The sequence below is a fragment of the Equus asinus genome, chromosome 5 (assembly GCF_041296235.1).
Source record: "Equus asinus isolate D_3611 breed Donkey chromosome 5, EquAss-T2T_v2, whole genome shotgun sequence".
In the NCBI taxonomy this organism is placed as follows: domain Eukaryota; kingdom Metazoa; phylum Chordata; class Mammalia; order Perissodactyla; family Equidae; genus Equus; species Equus asinus.
In genome coordinates, this window is record NC_091794.1 from 29702078 (window position 1) to 29721783 (window position 19706).

Here is a 19706-nt window from a genome sequence, read left to right on the forward strand (position 1 = left end):
GACAGCTTGGCTGCTCATTTCTCTGCCTCGTCCCGATAGAGGTGAGCATTGTCCTGCATCACGTGCTCACCGTTCCCTGGCCTTCCTTTCCATGTGCTTTTCTTTTATCTAAGTGTATCCTAAAAACATATTTTAGATGTTGGTTGTCTTTAACCTCATGAAAAGGTTATCATGCTGCTCTAACCCTTTGCCCTGACTTTTTTCGCTCACTGTTACATTGCTGAGCATCGTCCGTATTGCCAGCTGTTGCTGGCAGTGATTGTCTGCAGGGCTGTGTGACATCCCATTGTGTGAATACATCGCAGTACACCACGCCCCCTCACACTGCGTGGTGTTGGCTTAGGTCCTGGCTTATTTTGTGCATATCTGTTGGTGCTCTCTCTCTCCAGCTGACTCTTACAGTGCAAAAAGGTGGGCACAGTGTGCTCACGATCTCTCGTTTATTTTAAAGAAAAGGTAGCAATCAGAATTTTTATGTGAAAATAACTGAGGGGTCAATTTAAAGTTTTAAGAAATACTTGGCAGGCCAACAAAAAGCCTGTCTGCAGGCCATTCTTTCTGAGCCTCCCATTGAAGATTTCTGGATTAGGTCATTCAGGTTGAGAATTTCTCATCTGGATCTAGAAGTCAAATGGCTGAGAGGATGCTTAGAAAATCAACTTTTCCCATGAAAGAGAGGCAAACAAGAAACCACTGAGGCAGAAATTTGAATAGGGTTTGGGGTTGGGGTAAGCAGTGAGGTAAATCGCATTCATTTAGCACAATTTGTTGTAGTGCATGGAAATTATAGTGAAACGTTCTTTTCACACCAAAAGTTTGGAAATAAGGGAAAAGATTATCTTCAGGGAGGTAAACTTTTAAAAAAGGAATCATCTAGGGGCTGGCCTGGTGGTGTAGTTGTTAAGTTCACGCGCTCTGCTTTGGTGGCCCGGGGATCACCAGTTCCGATCCTGGGCACTGACCTACACACTGCTCATCAAGCCATGCTGAGGCAGGCGTCCCACATATAAAGTAGAGGAAGATGGGCACAGGTGTTAGCTCAGGGCCAATCTTCCTCCGCAAAAAGGAGGATTGGCAGCAGATGTTAGCTCAGGGTTAATCTTCCTCAAAAAATAAAATAAAAAAGGCATCATTTACACTTTCAGATATTTAATGAATCCAATAGAGAAATGCATTGTCTTAAAGAGAATAAATGGCTCCCAGGCCAAAAGGATTTGACTCTAATTTGATTGAATGAGTTAATATGTTTAAAGGAGGCATGTCACTCAAGATGGGAGATGGTCAGAGAAGATTCCAGAGCCCATTTTAAGCACTATGCTTGCATATGATTCCATTGGTGGGATGATCTTGACTGTGGAGATGGTGCCTTTGGGGAGAGAACAAACTCTTAATACTTACTTGTATGTTTATCGGGTTGGTGTGACAGTTACATATAACTCCCGTTCTCATTCCACCTCAGTCTCTGAGACCTGGTTGACTTGAGTCTTCCCTGTGAGACGTGGTCTGCCTCCAGTCTCTGGGGCTCAAGGCTGAGAGCCACGCTCAGGACTTGGTGAGCCCCCAGGTGATGAAAGCACCCCAGGAAGCTTCTTAGAGTCAGCCACTGCCCTGCTCTTGTTGTCCCCTCACCTGCATTTCCAGGTGCTCATGTCTTCACATGTCTCCCTCACTGAGTGCTTCCCTAGTGTCAGACCCTAAGGTAAAGCACTGAGCATAAATTCTGGAAGATCAGCCTTGATTCAGCCTTATGAACCCTTTAGGGCAAGGTCTTATCTAGACTCTGGGAACCTCCTGAATCTCTGTGGAGAAGTTTATGTGTATGCGTCTCTGTTTATTTTTCTGAGGAGAGGGTCTGTAGACTCTTAAGCGGTTCTGTTGGCTGAGGTGGTTTAAACCATTGCTTTGGGGAGAACAGTTGGACTTAAGTACAGAGACTCTGCAGGGCAGAAGGCCTGGACACCTGGAAGCCGAAGTTTGTGCCCTTAGGGATGCAAAAGATCTAGATGCCCAAGGACACAGGGAGGAGAAAAATCTGTGGGTGGGAGGGGGAGAAAGGAAGGGACAGTGTGCGATTCTGCAGCGCACGTAGACTGCTGTTAGTGTAATATTTTTTTGACATTTTCCCGATATTCTTTTTTTGGCTATTTGATTCCTTTTTGTGGGATGGAAGGGCGGGTGGAACGCAGGGTAGCAGGGACAGTTCCCTCAAGCATGCTCAGAGACATGGAAGGCACTCCACAATGTAGAAAGTAAATTGCTACCGGGTGATGAGAAAAAGCGCCATGATAATTTTGGCAATTTTAAACCTCAATATCTATTAACAATCCCTGCAATGCAATTCACTTCAAGTCATATAATTCAACTCACTTCAACAAGCAATAATTGAACACCCCTTGTCCATTTTACTCTCACCTTTCTACTGAAAATTTGACAATGGATTATGGGTCATGAGCTACTAACCGGGGTTGTAGCGTCCACAGGACTGAGCGCAGGTAGGCTTTCAGAGGAACGCTCTGGTATAACTAGCGGAGTAGTCACCTGGCTTGGCCTGGGTGTTTCTGGTCTACCTGTGCTGTTCCGGTGTTATTATCAATAGCACCCCATTCAGATGACAATTTATAGTCACGCCTTTGTATAATATTTTCATTGCTCTAACATTGTTCAATCGTCTCTGTTTATGTCTCTCTTTCTGTTAAACTAGTGAGCTTCTTGAGACTAGAGACATTGCTGTATTCATCTCTGTGGCTAGTACATGCCCGCTATTTGGTGGGTACAAAAAAAATTTGGCAAAATAACAGAAAGAAAGAAAAGCCTCAGAGCAGAAATGGCCAGCTCACATGATCTTCTGTTTGCTGCAAAGGTCTAGGCTGGAGGCCCAGTTTTGAGTCACTTATGAGCTTTGTGCCTTGGGAAACTTTATTTAATCTTTTTCAACTAAATGGGAGAGTGTGTGTAAAGTGCTTGGTGAAGCGCTTTTAAGGGCTCAGTAAATGTTAGCTACTATTATTGTTACCAAGTAGTTGTTAGTAATAACTGCTACATATAACTTTCAACTTCAGTTCTTAGCTGGGAAACGAAGGTGATCATTCCTCCTTACTTGATTTTGGACACTTTGGGAACTACAGAGGGCTCTCATTGCATAGCCTGGAAAGAACGCATGGCAACAGGGAGGTCTGGGCTGTGGAATGAGCATAACTCATGCATGTTACATGGGGGTTCAATGGCAATACAAAGATTCTTTTAAATATAATATTTTAAAATGCCAGTAAGATGCCTGGGTTGGAGGGTAGTAGTTGATCTATCGCAAAGCGTAGAAACATAAAAAGGCATGTGGGAAAAGATGGTGGGACGGACTCAGGACAGGTATGGAATTTTGGATGGGACCCTGCTCAGTGTGGGATCAACAATGCATTGCATCAGGCACAAGGAGGGAACAGGGCCTTTCTAGGCCTGGCATCGGGAGAGCTTGAGCTTGGGACAGAAGAGTATTCACGTTAGGATAGACATTCTGCTCTGCAAATTCATTCAGAAGCTTGTTATTTCCGAGTTAATGTGAACACTTTATCAAAGGCGTGTCAGATGTGGACAATACCTGAGGAAGCCTTTCAGCACCTTGATGTGCTGCTGATAGAGGAAGGAACCTAACAATTACTCAAGAGCGGCTTCTGTGTGGGATCACAGAAACTTTCCTGATAGTGTAATCTTCATCAGGTTGCTGGATGTCAAGTAGCATGTTCCAGCTCCCTTGTTATCCTAACAGGCAGCTCTAACGAGAGCAGGACTATCGACATGAGGAATTCCTAGATCTCAATGCCAATCAACCAGGGGGTAGAATTTCAGGTCTATGTTCTAGACCTGAACATTCGTTTACAGGGGAAACAGTAAAATAGTAGTAGTTGTAGTAGTAGTAGTAGTAGTAACAGTAGCAGCAGCAGCAATACTACTACTAGTAGCAATACCACTAGTAGTTATTACTACTACTAGTAGCAATAGTAGCAACAGTAGTAGCAGTAGCAATAGTAGCAACAGTAGTAGCAGTAGCAATAGTAGCAACAGTAGTAGCAGTAGCAGTAGTAGTAACAGTAGCAGTAGCAATAGTAGTAACAGTAGTAGCAGTAGCAATAGTAGTAACAGTAGTAGTAGTAGTAGTAACGATAGCAGCAACAGCAGCAGCAGTAGTAGTAAACGCTTACAGAACACTTACACATTTTAACTTATTTAAACTTCACAGCAACCCTGTGAAGTGAGTACTATCATCACCCCCATTTTATGGATGACAAACTGAGGAATAAAGAGGTTAAATAACTTGCTCAAGGTCACACTCAGTAAGTGGCAGAGCTGGGCTTTGAACCCAAAGTGTCTTAGTGCAGAGAATGTGCTTTTAACCAGGGCTCTCTACTTCCTCTCAATTTTAGCCATTGTAACCAGATACCTGTGGTTTACAGCCATGTCCCTGTGGCTTTGTGGGAGACAGTTGTGGGACTGGGCCGTACACTTCAGGGGTAGCTTTCCCTTCTGTCCCAGGCTTTCCTTGGAAGGAAGAAGGTTGTCCAGATGATAAATTTAGTAGAGGTAAGACTCTTGTTCGTATTTGTATCCTCCAGGGTCTTGTATCCCCTCAGGGCACACAGCAGGTGCGCAGTGAACATGAGTTGAAATAAACCAAATGGTCTCTATGCTTTTTCCCCCTTGACGTGAAATTCTTTTTGTTACTGAACAAGAGAAGAGATGGGAATGCATAGCGCTACCCTAAACTCCCAAAGGCAGGCGGGCATTTGGTTGTTCATCCTCTTGTGGTCAAACACTTTCACCAAATCCTGACTCCAAACTCAAGGCCTGGTTCTAGTCCCTCTTGCCCACAAGGCTGCTGGTCCCAGCCAAGGGAATCATTGGTCGCTGCTGTCATTTGGTCCTCCCGTCATGTGGCTCATCATCATGTCTGTGAAGGCTGTGGATCGAGCTCAAGATTTGGAGGCTGACACACCTGAGTTTCAATTTGGTAGCAGAACTTCCTAGCTATGTGGCTTTGGACAAGTCATTCCGTTCAGCCTCTCTGAGCTCAGTCCCATCATTTAGGAAATGAGGGTAATATTATTCTATTCAGGGCGTGCTTGTGAGACTTAAACAGGGTAACGTATCACCCAGCATAGTGCTTGGCACAGGGTGGCTTGGTGCTCAAATTGTAGAAACTAAATTTCCCAGTTAGATTGCCACTTCTTGGAGGCCTGGGATCACGTCTTATACTTTGTCAGGGACCCTTCTCCACTCTCTCAACCTCTCACCCTGCTCAACTTCTGTACTCTCTGGCCCTAGTTTCATCACCAAAATCTCAATTTGTTCATTTGCTATTTGTTGTGCTTAACCAACATTCAGGGTTGTTTTGGTTCTGCCCCAGGAGATATTTGGCTACCGGACTCATGGCTGCCGGAAAACCCTCTGCCTTGCTGGATCTATCTTCTCCTTTGGGATCCTCCCCTTGGTGTTTTACTGGAGACCTGCTTGGTACGTGTGGGCAAATTGCATCCCGTGTTCCTTGCAGGAAGCAGACGTCGTGTTGCTCAGGACAACAGTAAGTGTGTACCTGGTTTTGTACCTGGTGGCCTTTTCTCCTGGACATCATGTTATGGGATGGTTGTGGGGAGACGTGCACAAGGCAGGTGGCAGGTGGAGGCTCCAGGCTCAGTTTCCGTCACAGCCTTGCCTTTATTGACCAAGAATTCAATAATTTGTGTATGATGGGATTTGATTAAGAAGAGCTATTTTACAGGGTATTCCTTTAAAAATTTTGAGTTTTGTGAATAATAGAGCAGGGAATATCCATGTTAATAGCTAAAAATAACAGGTAGTGTGAAGTAGTTAAGTCGGGCTTCAGACTACAGCATTCACTCTGACCCTTCCCCTGCATCCTGACATATCCATGCCTATGCCAGCCCCCCTCCGCTGGAGTGACACTGGAGGAAGAGATGGGGAAAGGTGAGGGAGGAGACGGAGAGCACCCCTCTGAGGAGGATGCTGTCTTCCCCTACTCATTTGAGAGAGCCATGGTTATTGATTGGAGTGCGTTGCATCCAGTTATGCTAGACTAAAAAATGCAGCCATCTGATCCCCGAGGTCATCGCCTCTCTCTATTAATACAAAGTCCTGGCGTTAGGTGAGTTTCCATGAGTTTGCTCCAGTACACTTCCTCCTAGCGCTCATTACACTTAGGCAGTGTGCTTCGGTCCTGCGGGACTGTCAGCTCCACAAGGGAAGGGACACTTCTGACTTGTTAATGGCTGCATCCTCTGTTCCTGCATGCGGCAGGGAGCCCATAAATGTATGGCGGCTGACAGGCTGAAGTGGATGTTCCTATTGATGAGAGTCAAGGTACAGTCTCACAGAGGACTCTTTTCTGGCTGACTTTTACTGAGTGTTTCTGGCAATGCGTCAACCCACATGACCCAGAATGACAACCAAATTCTTGATAAATCAGCCACTTTTGGGCTGTTAGCTTCTTTTTATATAGAGCAATCTCTCTAGATAAGCATTCTATTCAATACAGCCAGAAGGGCACATAGCAATAAGTCCTATAACTGGCCAAAATAAAAAAAAATCCAGGAGCCTGCCTGGTGGGGCAGTGGTTAAATTTGGCACCCTCTGCTTCGGCGGCCTTGGTCCATGGGTTCGGATCCTGGACGCAGACTTACACAACTCGTCAGCCATGCTGTGGCAGTGACACACATACAAAGTGGAGGCGGATTGGCACAAATGTTAGCTCAGGGCTAATCTTCCTCAACAACAACAAGAAAATACACATTTCAATCTAACAGAATTGGAGCTGGACCTCAGTGAAATTGGGAATTGGGTGAAGATTGTCTTTGTTGACTCGCTCCACTGGGGTCAGCCCCACCCTTTGTTTCTGGATCCTGATTGCTTCAAGAACCATCTGTTTTATGCTCCAGCTTAGCTGACATGATAGCTGAGGCACCTCCCCCCAAGTTCAACTATAATTTAATTCAAGATTCTTGGAGAAGAAACTTTAAGACTTTAAGAAGGCAAGATTATTGTGGAGTCAGAGCAGGTCACATTGGTGATGTTGGGCTGGGAGCCCCACTCCACTGCCGCCTCACTCCATGAAGTCTCACAGAATATCCATGAGAGGAATGCCTGGTGCTCACCAAGGAGCACTTCCTCATTTGATGGATGAGGAAATGGGGCCTGGAGAGGAGGCATAGTGGCCTGACCAAGACTAAGTCCCATGTCTCCTAGCTCCTAGGGCACAGCTGTTTTCATGGATTGTACTTAGACCAATGGTTCCTGAATTTCAGCCAGTATCAGAATCATCTGGAGGGCTAATTAATGCAGATTGCTGGGTCCTACCCCCAGAGTTTCTATTCATTAGATTTGGATTGGGGCCCAAGAATTTGAATTTTTAACAAGTTCTCAGATGATCCTAAGGCTTCTGGTAAGGGACCATATTTTGTAAAACACTGCTGTCGATAGTCATCAATCCCATTTATGAGCTCACGTGGTCCTTGGAAGAGGAATAGAGGCCTGGGCATTTGCTTTATGGTTCAGCCAATATACATTTATATAGTCTCAAGGGAAATGACCCAGATTTAGCAAAGTGTTTGAAGTGGTCCTCTCACATACAACCTGAGTGTCTTGCTGGAGCAGGGGTAAAGAGAGGTTGTTTTCTGGGGCTCAGAGTGGGAACATAAGAACTTATGGAAGACCACATCTTTGGGATCCTTTCATAGATCAACCCCCTCCACGTGAACTTGAGGATCTATGAGATCACTATTTTCCGGCTTAAAAGTGGGATTTAGGAAAGTACTTAACTCCATGCTGCAGGTGCTTCCATTTCCTCCAAATAGTCCTTGGGGAGTATGCTTTTGCTGCAGCAGAAACATCAGAAAGAGAAAGGCTTTCTGCCTTTCAGAGTGCATCACCAGACTCCTCAGATCTGAGAACATCTGGCTGGCTGAGCTGTACTCTCTGAGGTTGCTGGCAGAGTCAAGGCACAGATAGAGCTAAGAGGCAATGAGCAAGAAAATGGCAAAGGAAGGGAGGAAAATGAAAGTAATGGAAAAGAAAGTAGATAAAGGGAAATGAAAAGGAAGACAAGAGAAAGAAAGATCAAATAAGTGTGAATGAAGTCAAAAAGTATCAACCAACAAGGAGATGGTGCATTTTGGGATTCGGAGTCAAAAGTTTTGACCTCTAGTCCTAGCACCTTAGGTGTGTTGCACTTTAGGTTTGTTACCTAATCTTTCAGGACCTCGATTTCTCCGCTTGTAAAATGGGCCTAGTAAAAGTATTTGTTCTTTCTTGGGCTGGTGTGAGGATGAAGTGAGATTATGTACGTAAAAGCCATTCGCAAACTGTAAAATGAGTTATCAAAGACCATTTTGATAGTGTATGTGTGTGGTATTGCTCAGGCAACTCCACTAGCTTGCTATACGGAAGGACTCGCTGTAGACCAGATGCACTGTACGTGAGCGCCCCACTCATCTGCATGCTGTGTCCTCTCCTTATCAGCCAGGAGGACGGGCATTCCCTTTCAGGACAGGTGACACGGGGAAGGCATCCTGTGGCCGGGAAACTCCAACACTCATCCATACTCAAGTCACCCCTCCTAAATGCCCATGGTCAGCTTTGCAACTGGACATATACTGGAAACATTCAAAAAGCCGTTGGTGCCGCAGGGAGCTGCTTTCCATCATCTGACCTCTTTGAAAGTCTGTTAAGCCCCTTTCCCATTTCACTGCCCTTCACGACTAATCAGAGCTGTCGAAACCAGCTTAAATGTTGCCTTTTTCATCTTGATTTCAACTTTAATTTTTAATTACCTGCTCTTGTGTGTCATTTTATATGGATTTGCTATGCCAGAGTCTCTCCAAATAAATGAGGTTCTAAATTAGTCGTTATGTAATTAGACAAGAGCTCAATTATTTCAAACACTCTTACTATCCGAGCCTTAGAGAAAAATAAGCTTTGGGCACCAATAGTTTAAAAGTCTGCTGCTAGGTTATTTGCATTAAAATGACATCTTTAAAAAGATTTTATTGGAATTATATTATAATAGCTGGACTGTGAAGACTTTCCATTACAGAGGACGGGATGACTCCCACTTGAAATGTGTTGTCTATCTGTTTCTCATGTTATTAAAAAATCAGTACTTGGTATTTATCATCAATCCCACACTGGTAAAATTCCAGATCATTATCACAGATACTGATTAGGTCGTCACTTCTTAACATTTTTAAAAAAAGGCGACGACGTACTGACTGCAAGTGTTTAGCACTCAGTTTATTTTCAGTTCTTCTCTTATTAAGCGTCTCGAAGAGTGAGATCTTTCCAAAAGATAAGAGTAATTACACTCTTATTTTATAATTTTAAAAGTGGCATTTTATTCATTATTCATCTACTTCCAAATTGGAAGCAATATCTGTATGGAAGCCACATTTCTATGCAAATGACACGATTTACATTCATTGGCATTTTGAATTCAGATGCTCCCGATGATTTCCCTCGTTTTCATCTTTATTATAGTTACAAATGCATTTTTTCCTTCACTGTCATTGTATGTCACATGTTGTCAAAGACCCACAATGTGCAGAGGAGAACTTTGTGATGAGTGGCTTTCAGGCCTGACTCAGGGCATTTCGTGTCAATGTTTTAAAGGGGAGCAGTTTTCCTTCAGTCTCACCTAAAGATGTCAGCGTTAGGGGCTTTAGTTTGAAAACTTAGAAATTCCACAAATCAGCCCAGCAAATGGCACCTCAAGTCTGCGAGCTCACCAGGGTACTCATCAGCCACCACTATTTGTGCTCATGTTTCCTGGATCCCTTACTCATCTTCTTCCTCCTCCTCCCCAACCTGGTCTCTCCACACCCAGGCTCCCCACATCAACACGATTTTCTAAGGGAATCAGACACTTTGTTTTGTCTATGCTTTTACTCATAAAATTTCTTCTGATATTCCGTATCCTCTCCATTCATTCATTCATTTATTTATTCATTCAATAAATATTTACAGAGCACCAATCATGTACCAGACGTTGTTATAGGCACTGGGAATACAGCTATGAACAAACAGAAATTCCTGTTCTTACAAAGTGACATTCTGGTGAGGAGTCACCTGATGCACATACACACGCACGCATGCACACACATGCACAGACTCGCCCACTTCTCTAGAGAGTAAATACAGAAAGTAGCTGTTCTCCCTCTGCTTATTAAAGCCGGCCTGGTGGTGCAGCAGTTAAGTTCGCACGTTCTGCTTCAGCGGCCTGGGGTTCGCCAGTTCAGATCCTGGGTGTGCACATGGCACTGGTTGGCAAGCCATGCTGTGGCAGGCATCCCACGTATAAAGTAGGGGAAGATGGGCACGGATGTGAGCTCAGGGCCAATCTTCCTCAGCAAAAAGAGGAGGATTGGCAGCAGATGTTAGCTCAGGGCTAATCTTCCTCAAAAACAAATAAATAAAGAAAAAACACCCCTACTTACTCCTCAGCCGTACACCACTTCTCTATCAAGTCATTTTTTTTCTTTCTTTTTCTCCCTAAATCCCCCCAGTACACAGTTGTATATTTTAGTTGTGCGTCCTTCTAGTTGTGGCGTGTGGGACGTCGCCTCAACATGGCCTGATGAGCGGTGCCATGTCCGCGCCCAGGATCCAAACCAGCGAAACCCTGGGCTGCCAAAGCGGAGCATTTCAACTTAACCACTCGGCCATGGGGTGGCCCCTAAGTCTTTGTTGATCCGTTCTCTGACCCATTTCTGGAGGGAATTAATTACCTTTCCTCCATCCCCTTTTAGCTCTGTATTTTCATCTCTGACTGCTATAATGCTTTTTGCAGTCTGCTTTGTATTAAAATGCTTTTAACTGTACGTTTTACAGAACAGCATTTTATTGATTATTTCATTTAATTCTCATAACAACCCTGCAAAATGGGCATTATCATCTCTATTGTACAGATGAAGATACAGAGGGAAAAAGTAACTTTGCAACCTAGTAAGTGTCACCCGGGATTTCCCTCCCTCCCTTTCTCCTTCTTTCTCTCCCTTCTTCCTTCATAAATTCGATGAGCACAGGTTGTGTGCCAGCCACAGCGGTAGCTCGTGGGCAGGGGGCAGGGAGTATAACAATTACTAAAACCAGGGTTCTTGACCTAATGGAGTTCATTATAACATTACATAAACAAATATAAAAATCCACTGTTATAAGTGCTACTTAGGAAAAGTTCATGGTTATGGTCGGATTGTAGAATAGGGATTTGATCAAGTCAAGAAAGCCAGGAAAGTCTTCACTGAGCTCCAAAGGATGATGAGAGTTAGAAGGTGATGGTGGCTGGTGGGGAGGGGCGCATGGGGAATGGTCCAGGTAAAGAGGATAGTGTGGACAAAGGACTTGAACCTGTCTTCTGGCTCTCTAAATCCAGAGTCTTTTCCCACCATGCTACATTCCTTTTTATAGCTTTTTCTTTTATTAGATTATAAGCTTTTGAAGAATTGACCGTGGCTTACTTTTCATTCCCTAATGCCCGTAGCACTTGGCCACAGAAGCTGCTCAATATGGATTTAATTCAATTAAATAAATTGAGTTGAATAATAAATGGTCTCCTGGTCCCTATCAACACTTTATGACAAAGACACTAAAGTGAAAGGTCAAGTCTGAGAAAGTAAGAGAAGATAGTAGTATGTTTCTTTTAGGTACACATTGCCTCTTCTGAATCTCATTCCCCCACTCGCATTTCAGTCTGGTTTTTCCTTAGACATCCAGCCAGAAATCCGTTTATATGGTGATTGACAGTTTGAAACGCATTTGCATTTATCTTATTCTATGTTTACTGATAGAGATTATTTTTTCCCCATTTTACAGATGGAGGCACAGAGAAGTTAAAAGAGATGCTCAGGGTCCCATAGCTGTAAGCAGTGAGAGCAGAACTTCTACTGAGAGTTGAACTCGAGTTGGAACTAGAGATCTTTCTTAACATGGCCTGTCAGTGACCAGACTCTACACAGGCAGGATTGTGAAGTGGTTTAAGAGCACAGAGTCTGGAGCCTGACTGCCTGGGTTTGATTCCCAGTGTTGCTCTTGACCTATCTTGGGAACTGTATTAGCTCAGCCTGCCATCACAGAACACCACAGACAGGGCACCTTAAACAACAGACGCTTATTTTCTCACGGTTGTGGAAGCTGAAAGTCCAAGACCAAGGTGCCGGCAGGGTTGGTTTCTGGCGAGACCTGTCTTCCCGGCTCCCAGACGGCCAGCTGCCTTCTCTACATTCTCACATGGGGTACAGAGAGAGCGCTGGTGTCTCTTCCACTTATACGGGCATCAGCCCTGGTGGATTAGGACCTCATCCTTATGACCTCACTTAACCTTAATCACCTCCTTAAAGGCCCCGTCTCCAAATGCAATCACACTGGGCAATAGGGCTTCACCATATGAATTTGGGGGGAATTCAGCCCATACCAGGCAAGTTACTTACCCCTCTCTGCCTCCATTTCCTCTTCCATTCAGTGGAGCTAACAATAGTGCCTCCCTCACTGTTGTGAGGACTAAATGAGGTGGTATGTGTAACGTGGTGAGAGGAAAACCGTGCCTGGCACAGAGGCATTCCATGGGCATTGGTCACTACTCATGTTTTTCAACTAATTTTAACTTTTTATTCCTTGCTTCTTACTATGTACTGCATCTCCAGATATGTTAGACAATGAGCCGGCTGATTCACTGCTCCCTCTCACCTCAGAAAAACATTATAAAAAAAAAATCAAACAAAAAACCCCAATCTCTCCAAAAACGTATGCAGAGTTGTTCAGGATTTCTTTTTTTTTTCATGCAAACATGGGTACAGCCTTTCCTTTGCCATATAACTTCTCTGCTTTGGCCACCCTCCTTCCCTCTTTTTTAATTTTGGTCACTGTGTCCCAGGAGTACTGAGAGAATAATTAGTGTGAGACTTCTCCAATGCTTAGAACTTCCTCTATATTTTATAACTAAATCTCACATTCTAGCCAATGTCCACTTTTTCCAGCGAAGCAACTTTGGGAATATGAGGTCAAGCTGTCAAGAGTATCAATGGGTCCAAGAAGGGGAAAGAGAAAGAATAAACGGTACTTAAATATAGAAAGAACAGTATTTTGCCCAAGTTGTGGGTCTGTAAAGGTAGTGCGGTGTTCTAGAAGGAGTCTGAGAAAAGTAAGTCATTACTTTATCCATAATCATCTAAGTACTTCACCTCAGCTTGAGTTCAACTTTTTAGCATTGCAATGGATCCATCTCCAAGTGAAAAGTACTGATTTCCTAATGTCTCTTTGGAACTGTGCAATGGGTTACTTTTTTCTTTTTAAAGCAAGCTCAGAAGTACGTTTTTGTAGAGTGAACGCCTACACGAGAGGATAAGTCACAGCATTGGCCTGAACTTAAAGTGACTGTTAACGCGGCTTTTAAATTCCACGAGATGAGGCGCTTACAGCGAGAGGTTAGAAGAAGATGAGCGAGGTCACTCACTTCATTCAGTTATAAGAGTTACTCTGGTATTTGCAGGCTCAGAAAGTGCAAGGCCACAGGAAATAAAAACTGCCGGGATTTCCTCCTCTATCTTTCTGTCCAGGTCAAACATAGGTCCCCGGTGTACATTCAATTCCTTGAAATGCAGTCTTGAACTATTTCAAATCTGACCCTTTTAGAGTTCAAGGACTGCTCTGGTTAATTCTCTTGATAAAGAGGCGGTAAAGCGTACTCCATGAGACTCGAGGTGTTAAAAGTCTAGATTTGCTGGGCAAACAGATTGGATGATTTGCATTACAAAGCAATTATTTAAAGTGGAAGCTCCTCTGGTGCATTTAAGTATTTTACAGATCATTAACAGCTTGAGAGAGCTGGGAAACAGACTGAAGTGGAAATAGCCATTTCCGGGTAAAGAGGCGTCTTTTCCAGAAAGGAAAAATAAATAGAGAGACTGTCAGAGATTCTCGTTTCCTTAAAGGGAAAATAAGTTCACGTTTACAGAAAGATCTCAAGAAGAACATTCAGTGGAAAATGAGGCACAGAGCTATATCCAACTACCCCTTGTGTACCCTGCTCTGGGCCAGACCTCAGACCAGGTGCATTATGGATTATTGTGTTTAATCCTTCAAACATCCATGAAATGTGGTATTATCATCCCCACTCGCCACATAAAGAAAATCAGGCTCAGAGAGTTGCCGTGATTTTCAAGACAGTTTGGAACCGAGATATGAGCTCAGAAGGAGCCTGTGCTCTTTCCATATTGGACAGCACTAACCCAAAACTTAGAGAAGTTAATGATGTTACCCCGTGTGCCCATTTCACATAGAAACACTTTCCCTCCATTTCCTTGTCTTTTTTTCCCCTGAAAAAGTCAGGCAAATTTTTTTAAAAATATGGATGATTTCATAGAGTCTTTAATAGAGTAGTAAACGAGAGAAAAGTCAATATTATTGCCTTATCTAAGAAAAATGGTTGTCTCACTGTGGTACCTTTTGTAGCCAATAGAATTCTACTTTGCATTATACGGAATTATAATTAATATTGGGGGCAACAGGCATGACAAGAAATGAGATTAAAGGCAAATATATCCAAGCACCTTTGATTCGGTTATGCCTCAGGCTATAATAAGATGGAGGCATATAGGTGAATTTCAGTCTTTCCCGCTCAGCTAGACTAAAGCATGCAGTTGGTGCAATGAACTAACACTGGCCTTCGAGAGCTGGGGAGTTCCAATGGTCCACTTTGCCTTTCCCTTTTAGATGTTACAGTCTAGAGTTCTGTTTGCTGTCACACAGGGCGGAAGGGTGATGGCTTGATTTCAGGAATCAGATTCTCTGCTACCATGAGAGCAGACAGTGTGAGAAACCAGATGCTATTTGTTACGTGGTACTGAATTCAAGGTGATTTTCACACATGAACCACAAACACCACGGGACAACTTGTTGAAACAAAGAGGAAGGAGATAAGATTTGGAGTGAGAAGACCTGGCCCCAGGTCTCAGTTCTCCCTTGCTACCCACACCAGACTGGCTTGAGCAATTTACAGCCTTGCTGATGGAGAGTTTTCTCATCTGCAAAATGGAGATGATAATACCACTTTGGAGAATTGTGAGCCTAAAATAAGATAGCTGACAAAAAGTTTTTGTAAACTGCTAAGTAATTATATGAAAATTAGTGGTTAATGCTATTTTAATGCACTTAAGAGGACCAAGAGTAGCTGTCTTCCTAATTGTCCTCACTTGGTAGCCAGAGGTCTCTGGTCTTGATGGCACTTTTATAACTTGTTTTCCTATTTACCTACAAATTATGTGTTTTCTTACCAAATTTTTCATTGAGACTTTGTTCTTTGGCAGTCCCAGTTCAGGCTGAATCTAAAAGTGGCAGATCAATCAAATTGTATTTTTAAACAAAATGGAGAGTAGAGCAGGGTAGGAGGTGGTCTGGAAGGGGTCAAATCTCCTCTCTCATAGTTACCAACTGTCCTCAGTTTCCTCACCTGTAGAATGGGGAGAATAATGATCAGTTACTACCTCATAGGATTTTTGACCATTAAAAGAAATAATACACAATATGGCACTATGTGCCCAGAACATAATAAGTGATGAATAAATATTAACTATTTTTATTATTAGAATGCAAAGTTCTTCTGATAACAAAGCCCCCTTTGACGTGGTCAAAGCAAATCTAGTAATGCTGAGCTATGTCAAGGTGTATGCCATGGGGTGGGTTGCCTGCTCCACAATACGTAGAACAGGTCCACCAGTTCAGTGGCTCGGTCTTTGGAAAGTTAGCCATCTTTGATTATTTGGAGGCTCTGAAGGTAACTCCATGCAAATCTAATTTGACCTGATTTAGCCATCTTTCTTTTTTATGAGATAATGAACAACTTTACTGGCTTTTAAAATGCATTAACTTTCAAATTTCTACTAAGGTCTTTTCCCCCTCCTCTTTTCTCCCCTCGTCTTCTCTCTCCCTCTCCTCCTCTCTTCTCTCCTTTCCTTTCCTTCTCTTCTCTCTCATTCCCTGCCCTGCCCACTTCCTTAGCTTTGCTTTCCCTCCTCCTCTCCCTCCTCCCACTTCTCTCTCTCTCTTACTCTGTCTTTCTCAGAATCTGTGCTAGGCCTGGATAGAGCACAGACATGCATCCGATGCAGTCCCTACCCACACAGTCCAAGAGGAGTGATAAGGTGGACAGGCAAAGGGCAACACACTGAGATAGACTGTGGGAAGAATCCCAAGTACCCTGATGGTTTAGAGGAAAGATCACCCAGAGAATTTAGAGAAGTTCCCATGATGTGAACTTTGAGCCAGACCCTGAAGGATGATTAGGATCTAGCCATGTGAGGACTTAAAGAGAGCAGAGAAGGGTGTATGTTCCAGGCTAAGGAAGCAGCAGGAGCAAAGGCATGGAGGTGGGCTTCTCTTCAGGAGAATGGATGTAAGAGATTTAGCTACAACAAGTACTATATAATCTCCTCTCTGCCTTTTGCAGCGTCAGCTTGGACACTCTTCATGGCAAAAGTGGGTGTGGTGGAGATAATTCTCAGCTCTGACCTACATTCCCCAGCCATCAGGTTATTTCCCAGGCTCGATTTCCTTTGCCATCCTTCCTAGCTCCCGAGGTTTACCAGGCACCCAAGTAGATTTTATGTGTAGCATTTACCCATTCAGATAATAACCACTGTTGCTATCACATCAGTCTCTAAGGGACCACTGTGGCACCTGTTACTCAATCCAGTGCTGCTCTCTCTAGTTTTATTCTGTGACAAGCTTTATCAGGGAAGTGCAAAGGGGAGCAGCTTCAATTAGGGTCATGCAAGAAGGTACCTTTTTCAAGCCTACCTGTGCCAACATCCTGACAATTACCTGTGGGTACGTTCAGTCCATGTATTCAGTCTTTTTTCCATCTCTTTATCAGATCTCATTGAGCAGGTCACAGTTCTCCACATAGATAAGATATAGGGGACAGTAAGACACGGTCCCTACCTTCAAGATAGTCTAGAAGAACTAAGAGAATACAAAGCAGAACGTGATTAGGAGCACAAGAGAGGGGCAGTGAGAATCTTTTGGAGTTGATATAGGGAAATTTCCCCCACCCCCCGCCCCGGCAAGAGTGTGTTAAAAGGGCTGTTCTGGAAGAGGTGGAATTGAAGTTAAGCCTGGAAATGTGGATGTTTAGTGACCTGGTTTCCCAGCCTGAGAGACCTATAGAAACTCTTTGGAATGCTTGCTTATATTCTTGTTTGTTTTTTCTGTGAAATTTTGCATCTGCCTGTAGCCCCACGGTTGGAGGGTAATAGGGGAAGCTAATTCTTACCTGAGAACGAGCCTCCCAACTCTTGAGCTTTGTTGCATGTGCTGTGCCTGATATTTATATCCAGATTCCTCGATAAGAGATGGCACGATGTTTCCCCTCAAGACTCTATGTCCACCAGCTTTCAAAGGCATATAATTCCATCTAGAATGTTTATTCACTCCATAAACTTACAGAATTATGTTAAAATGATGTTTTTCAGGTCGAATTTTAGCCTGATGACTTCTTTTAACTTCACGGGGGTTTTGGTGTCTATTTCCTCAGGATGAATTCCAAACTTACTCTTGGAAAAAGGTGACGTGGATCTACCTGTCGGCACTCAGCAGTGCAGTTGGTCTCACTCCTGACCACCCTCTCATCACAGATGAGGAGTATATCATAAATAGAGCCATAACAAAGCCAGATCTAAAGGTAAGTAAATTTATGGCTATGGCTGATGCTAGAGAAATTCAATCTTTTTCCCCCAACATGTAAGGTTAAATTCAAATCCTCCACTGTGCCAATCTCAATTGACAGCATAGAACCTTATAAAGGACATGGACTTTGGAGCCAGACAGTTCAAATCTCAGCTTCATCCTTCTAAACTGTGCAATCCTGGATTAAATACTAAATTCTGCCGAGCCTCAATTTTCTTACATATAAAATGATAATGATGCCTACTTCTCATATTAATTGATGAAATTCAATAAATTAAGGAATACAAAGATCAATACGGTGGCAGGTACATAGTAGACGCTTGGTGCATATTAGCTCTTAGCAGCATCATGCCCTGTATTGCACTGTACGTAACAGGGTTTCTCCTTCAGTAAAGGTGATTACCCAGGGCTATCCCAGGGAGTTTGCTGATGTCTGCAAAATGAACTTGTTTTGAATTCTGCCATTCAAATGTATTTGGTATTAGGTCTTCATCCTATTAAATTAGTACTATTTTGATTATGACTAGTTAACATTCATATTTATAAGAGACTATTTTCTCAAATTTATATATGTGTAGACAGCTGTTTAAATTAGTTTTATGAGCTCAAGGTCAGTTTTTTAAAATAATAAAAGTCAACTGTTGAGCAGTTTCTCTACTGTCAATTGTTATCATTTAGTTGTCTTAGTTGCCAAAATAAACACAAACAAAGGAGGTCAGACACCTCCACCTAACAGACTGCTTCATCTGTGGCCACTCACCTGGAGAAGTAGGAGGCCCAAAGTCAGCCTTGTGGACACGGCCTCAGAGTGGTATTGACCTCCAGTATCTTTAATTGCATCAAACAAGCAAGTGGAAGAAATGTTGAAATTGACAAGCAAAATGTGAGGAAAGGGCAGATGTCTCGAAATGGAAAGTTCTGGCAGCCGGGCTTGATATCTTCATTTACCAGCATATGGCATTGGAAGTTTAGCTATTTACTGCCACTCTGAGCCTTGAGTTTCTTACTTATAAAATGAGAGTAATAACCCCTTCTCTGACCATTTCTCAGGGCAGTTGTGAACCTAAAATGAGAAGATGGATGACTAAGGTGTTTGTGGGCTGTAATGAGCTAAATTCATATAAAGGATGGAAACTTTCATGAGAATTGGAGGAAAAAATAAAATAAAATAAAATTGGAGGAGATGTCACAGGCTGAGCCATGACAACACTGATGGCGATAAGAATACTAACACCATACCAAAGTAATAACTGTTCAGGGCCATGTAGGGGGAGTTTGGAGACCACAGCAAAGAACCTTGTCAGCTTTGCAAATATAGGCTAAGAGGAGACTGTAAGTACCATTTTGTAGGGTTGCATGCAAAATTGAAACTCAGTGTTTAACCTGTTAAACAGGATGCTCTTACTACTTGTTCCAACAAGAAACGAAGAGCAGGAAGCCTTGGGAGGGGAAGCTTCCTAGTTTTGAGCAGAAAGATGAAAATCACAGCTCATCACAGCCCACAGCAGATCCCTGATTTTCTAATTACTGGTTCCTGCTCTGAAGTTCCAGGAAATGGGCAAATAAACTTCACCTCTTTCAATTAGTATGCTTAACATCCTCTTACCAACTTCCAGAGCCTCGAAGGTGATGAGGGAAGGAGAGAAACTCCCCGCAGAGATGTTTCCTGCTAGGGGAAGACGTTTAAAAGATCTGTGATGGAGTCCTTCTTCTCACTCTGTGATGAGTGGTCTCAGAAATTGTCGGGAGACAATGGAAATTTCCATTTTCTGGTCTGAGGTGAAACTTATCAGTAACCTGTTTCTTCCTCATTATTGCTGCCTTCATCTGTTGATGCTTGGCACCTATTATGTTTTCTAAGATTCTCAGTCTCAGCCTGTGGTTTCACAGCCTCTTGAGCTGGGTTCTCTGACTCAGTCGGGGCTCACATTCTACCACAGCTTGTCCTTCAAAATTTTCTCATGTGGATTTTTGAA

General features: G+C 43.2%; 1 protein-coding gene across 7 annotated transcripts in view; it reads left to right on the top strand.

The window, feature by feature from the left end:
* ATP13A4 (ATPase 13A4) overlaps nt 1-19706 on the top strand; it is a 123041-nt gene that overhangs the window by 30703 nt on the left and 72632 nt on the right. For 6 of the 7 annotated variants that reach the window (XR_011503234.1, XR_011503235.1, XM_070509166.1 and 3 more), the window contains exons 2-3: nt 5396-5569; nt 17579-17725. Coding sequence is in view for 4 of the 7 variants with exons in the window: in XM_070509166.1 (XP_070365267.1) it covers nt 5396-5569; nt 17579-17725 (321 nt within the window). In the remaining 3 variants the exon portion in view is untranslated. The remainder of the gene's footprint in view (nt 1-5395; nt 5570-17578; nt 17726-19706) is intronic. The other variant, XM_070509168.1, reaches the window with a different exon arrangement.